This window comes from Euphorbia lathyris, chromosome 10 (genome assembly GCF_963576675.1).
Source record: "Euphorbia lathyris chromosome 10, ddEupLath1.1, whole genome shotgun sequence".
NCBI classification, from domain to species: Eukaryota; Viridiplantae; Streptophyta; class Magnoliopsida; order Malpighiales; family Euphorbiaceae; genus Euphorbia; species Euphorbia lathyris.
Window position 1 is genome coordinate 12,671,013 of NC_088919.1, and position 5,598 is coordinate 12,676,610.

The following is a 5,598-nucleotide window of genomic DNA, read 5'->3' on the forward strand; positions in this document are numbered from 1 at the left end:
GCCATCACTTAACCCTGAGGCTTCATTTATAGCACCTTTCTCTGCTTCTCCTTTTGTATATAAATGATGTGGGATTTGATTATATAAAATCAATTTAACATCCTCCTCCGCCTTTTCTATACCTTTCCAACATTCATTGCTTTATTTTATCTTTTTGGTATTACATTTTTTTTTTTTTGCTACTTAAATCTTTTAAATTTTCTACATACAAATAATGTTAGTTCATTAAGTTACATTAGTAACAAATATATAAGATATTACACAGTCTTTTTCCTAATAATTGGTTAAAAACTAGTTAAAATTCTCATTTCTTTTTTACGTGGGATTCAAATGGTTCACTTTGAGCATTAATTTCTCATTCATTACTTTTCCGTTTTGAGTTTATAATGCACCGTTAAAAATATCTCATGGCATAGAATCCATTGACATACTTCAAGTTATTCTAAACTCCATTTATGTGTTATATATTTAATGCTCAAGTTGACAAAAAATAACAAATCAAAAGTTGTTTGTAATTTGTTTTGGATATATATAATTCATAAAAATAATTTTAAATTAATTATATATATAAATATTAATTATTTATTTATTTATTATGTCATTCGGTTTGACCAATCCGATCCGACCAAGTGACTCGTGACCCACTTATAAATCCGGTTTGATATCCGGTTAGATAACATTGGTTATTAGTTGTTAAAATATTATGTTTCCCGACCAAACATAAATAGGAATATATTAATATGGATTATGGAATAGAAAGGAGAAATTCCATGAATTATTTCTATTAATAATAATAAACTTTTGAAACTGGAACGGCACCCGCGAAAGTATTTAAAAAATTAGAAACAAAAACCAAAACAAAATAATGGATCACAGACGGTATCTCCCCATGGCCTTTCGCCTTTGAAAGCGTCCTTCCTTCTCAATGCCCGGGCATCCATCCAATGGGGAAGGAATTGGAATTGGAATGTAATAATATCGATTCACACCTCGTCTGAACGTCTCTCTTTTTTGGAGTTCAAATCCCTCTTTTCAAGATAAGATTTCCGGTCTCGTTCTCTTATTCAAGAACTTTTTTTAAAGGAAATAAATAAGAACTTATCTAAACGTAGTTAACGCACTAGCAAGGGTAATTTAAACATTAATTACCATTGAGGTTTGACTATGGTTTTAATTATTTAACCAAGGGTAAGATAAGTAGACTACTCATATTTACATTAATAAGAGATCAACAGAGAAGCGGAAGCTAGAAAACGGAATGCTGAAGACAAGCATGAGGGTACTTCAAAATGAGTATACAATTGGAAAATAGTTCCGTTAGCTTGCACAACCCAAGCCTTTTGTGAAAATAGTAGTTGAGCTAAGTTTAGATAAATAGTACTTAACAGATTAAACATCCCAATTGAACCATTTTGTTATAGATACCAGTCCGAAGTTAGCTTCTAATCTTGTTCGGGCCTATAGATACCAGTCACTTGATTAAACATGTACCACTTTCGTCATAAAGCCATGGCGGATGACCATATACCACTTTCGGTATATACCAGGGTGGACGACCAACACAATATCCATCGGTAGGATGAAATTTCTGATCAGGCAAGCAAAATATACAACCGTGGTCGAATCCTGCATAGTCAATAGCATTCCAATCAAGGTGAGAGAGTTCCCAAACATAATCTACAAGGCTTAATACATAAATAAACACTTAAACTTGACAAGTTTCTTCTCTTGGCACCCTAAACTTTAACATGGACCTATCACGCACCTATACTTGACTAAATATAAATGTTATATTGCAATTTAGTGTGGATGAGGTTTAGTTTAGTCAAGTATGAGTGTGTAATACGTATATGTGAAAGTTCAGGGTGCCAAGGGAACAAACTTGTCAAGTTTGAGGGTGCATTTATGTATTAAGCCTAATCTACAAATTGTCCAAAGTAAAAAGAACATTTAAGAATCCCCTTGGGGACGTGGGAGAGAGTTCCCCATCTCCGCCCCCGGGGTTTTTTTTCTCCCCATCCCCACATAATGGGGAAAGTAAATGGGGACAAATACAAGATGTTTTAAACCTAAATTAAACAAAACAAATGCAACAAAGGATAATATGCGCATTACCAGGGTCATCACTAGGCTCAAATGTAGAACAGCACGTGGCATGAAATTTCCCTGAACAATCATCTTTAAGCAATTCACCAAAGAAGTGTTTTGGAGAGACATCACTGCAGTCAGCATTCTTGCGTTTACAAATGAAGCTGATATGAATCCAATATTGATCGTCCTCAGCTTCAGGGAGTTGTAATCTCGAACCACTTACATCCAGGACTTCTAAAACTTCAAACTCAGCATCCTAACCAACATTGTGTAAAATTAGAAATGCTGCAGCACAAGTGGTTAAAATAAATATGAAAGAGAGCAAACAGGAAACCTGGCTCTTTTCATAAAATTCCAAAGCCATCTTCGCATATCCAAGATTCACTTCCTTCAAGATTGCGACTAAACTGTTTTGCTCAAGAATCATGTTAAAAATTAGTATTATAGTCATACTAATAGCTGAACAGAAGCTAGCAATAACTAAAAAATATATAGACAGGTAAATCTTTTGCAGAGTTATCTATCAACTATTGATGATTTGGTTCATTCTGGAACCATGCTATTTGACTCGCCAAATATGACAGATCAACTACTCATAGACCAATATTTGAAACCCTAACAATTAATGAGGAAATTAATTATCACCTAGGGCTCGTGACTGTAGTACCCCTCAAACGGCCACGGGCGGAGCCTCCATCGATCTGTCGTTGAGTGGCGTCAATTGCTCTTGGCAACCTTTAATTGCAGAAGAAACGGAATGAAAAGCACAGACTAAGTCATGCTAAATGTCACAACTTGACATGAATTCATGAAACCTCAACGTTTCACAATGTTATCAATCAATATTACACTGATCAGGATTTCGTCTCTGTGGAATTTGATTCGCCAAAAATCCAAACCCTAAAAATAAGGTGAAGCAATTAATTATAAATGAGAAACTTTACCCAGAGAAGGACCCATCCTTGAGTCTCTTACGCTTGACCTGGTGACAGTTGGAGCCTCCAGCTGTATCTCCTTCGGAGGCACCTCTTTGAAACCTTGAATTGCAGAACAAACGAAATGAAAAGAACAGACTTATGTTTAAACATGTAATGCGAAAGCTTTTCAGAACAGAGCAATAAGAAGAAAACATCAAACCTTACAACCAAGTCACAACAACAAGGCCTACTACCTTCTGCAGTAATTTTTCACAATTTTATATTATTAAGTAATCAGGATTTCATCTGTAATTAGGCCGTGGTATTTGATTTGCCCCAAATAAAAAGCCTAAGAACAAGGTGAAGCAATTAGTTACAAGTTAGAAACTTTAACAACAGACACTCTCCTTCTTGACTTTCTTACGCTTAACTTGGTGACGCTCGGAGCCTCCTTGGGAGGCATTAGTTCTTCTTTGAAACCTTTAATTGCAGTACAAACAAAACGAAAAGCACGGTCTAATGATAAACATGTAATGTGAAAGCTTTTCAGAGCAGAGCAACAAGAAGAAAACATGAAACCCGACAACCAAGTCATGCTAAATGTCACAACAACAAGGTCTACTTGACATGAATTCATGTCAAGTAGACCTTGTGCACCAACTTTTCACAATGTTATCAATCAATATTATTAACTAATCAGGATTTCGTCTGTAATCAGTCTGTGGTATTTGATTCACCAAAATTCCAAACCCTAAAAATAAGGTGAAGCAATTAGTTATAAATTAGAAACTTTACCAAGAGAAAGACTCCTCCTCGACTCTCTTACGGTTGACCTGGTGACCGTCGGAGCCTCCAGCCATATTCCCTTTGGAGGCATCAGGTCCTCTTTGCAACCTTTAATTGAAGAACAAACAAAATGAAGCACAGACTCGTGTTAAAAATTGTAAAGCGGAAGCTTTTCAGAACATACCAATAAGAAGAAGACATCAAACCCTATAACCAAGTCACAACAACAAGGCCTACTACCTTCTGCAGTAATATTTCACAATGTTATTGATCAATATTATCAACTAATGCGGATTTCATCTATTTGATTCAACAAGAATCCATAAGGACCATAACCTAACAATGAGTGAAGAAATTAATTGTTAATTATAAACTTTACCTAGACACTCGCTTCTTCTTGATCCTCTTACACTTGACTAGGTGACTCTCCGAGCCCACACCCATCTGTCCATGAGAGGCATCACCTCCACATTGCATCCTTCATATGCAAAACAAAAAAATAAGTGAAAGTGCAAACATAAACATGTGATGTGAAAACTTTTCGGAACAGAGCAATAAAGAAGAAAATGTCAAAGCCAACAACCAATCCATGCTAAAAGTCCACAAGACATGAATTTACAATACCTTTCACATATTTATCAAAGAAAACAGTATTATCTATCAACTAATCATGAAGTTTGTCACCAAATCCTATTTGTCCATACATCCGTTATTGGAGTGAGACGATTCCATACGAAAGTATCAGTTCTTCCACACAGAAGGCTGCCAAACTGAAGGTATATTTCATTTTTTTTCGACCATTTTTGTTACTTGCTTTTGTTTTTCCTTATACAAGGAACTAAACCATGGAGACTCTGAACTAAAGCAGAGGCAAGGAGATGGGGCAGGAACAAGGACAAGGAGATGGAGTCATTTGTTCACAATGTTATCAATCAATATTATTAACTAATCAGGATTTAATCTGTAATCAAAACCCTAAAAGATGTTATGAAGCTTTTCAGAACATAGCAATAAGAAGAAAACACCAAACCCACAATGTTATCAATCAGAGAGTGGTATTTGTTTTGCAAAAAAATCTAAACCCCCAACAATACAGTGTGTATTTGATTCGGTGAAGCCACTTAGTTAAACTAAACAAGGTTAGCCTCCTCTAACCCCAAAACAAACAAACTCTAAGAATCGGTGAAGAAATTAATCGTAAATTAGAAACGTTACCTAGAGGCAAGCTTCTTCTTGACTCGACGACGCTTGGAGCTTCCTTGTGATGCAGCAGCTCGTCTTTAAGCAAAAAAGAAAAAAAACGCAAATTAATTTAATAATAAGCAGACATAGAAGATAATGAAAGCTTTTGAAAACACTATAGTCCATACGATTTCAGTTCTTCAGATACACCTCCTTCCATCGATATCGATCGATGATCCCTAGTTTCCTTCGAATTTAAGCAAACAAACAATGAACGATATTCTCTATAGTCCTAAATGACTGTGACTGTATATAGGTTAGGTTGGGGCGTCTACATGTATTTGGAAAAGTTAAAAAATTACAATTAATTTTTGAGTTTTGATCAATTAAATTCCAATTATTTTTTTACAATCAATTAAATTCCAATTATATTTTGTGCAAGTTCAGCGTACTGGAGCTATTGAGACATTTTGAAAGTTCAAAAGGTAAATCAAGCTTTTTTCACAAGTTTAGGGACCAAATGATGTATTAAGCCTTAGAAAATATGGTTTCAACGTTATTTGATGAATTGAAACGGTTTTACCCATTTTATTTAACTTATACATTATAAACTTAATATTTT

The 5,598-nt window shown here is 35.0% G+C and overlaps 1 protein-coding gene across 1 annotated transcript; it reads right to left on the bottom strand.

Annotated features, from left to right (window-relative positions):
* Positions 1-1,189: 1,189 nt before the first annotated feature.
* LOC136209623 (uncharacterized) lies at positions 1,190-5,299 on the bottom strand. The gene is made up of 9 exons (XM_066001145.1): positions 5,165-5,299; positions 5,010-5,072; positions 4,174-4,272; positions 3,804-3,902; positions 3,036-3,128; positions 2,737-2,826; positions 2,426-2,498; positions 2,116-2,347; positions 1,190-1,626 (listed from the first exon to the last, which is right to left on the bottom strand). Exons 1-9 carry the CDS (start codon positions 5,194-5,196, stop codon positions 1,472-1,474), a joined length of 936 nt encoding a protein of 311 aa, XP_065857217.1. The 5' UTR covers positions 5,197-5,299; the 3' UTR covers positions 1,190-1,471.
* Between the last annotated feature and the right edge of the window lie 299 nt (positions 5,300-5,598).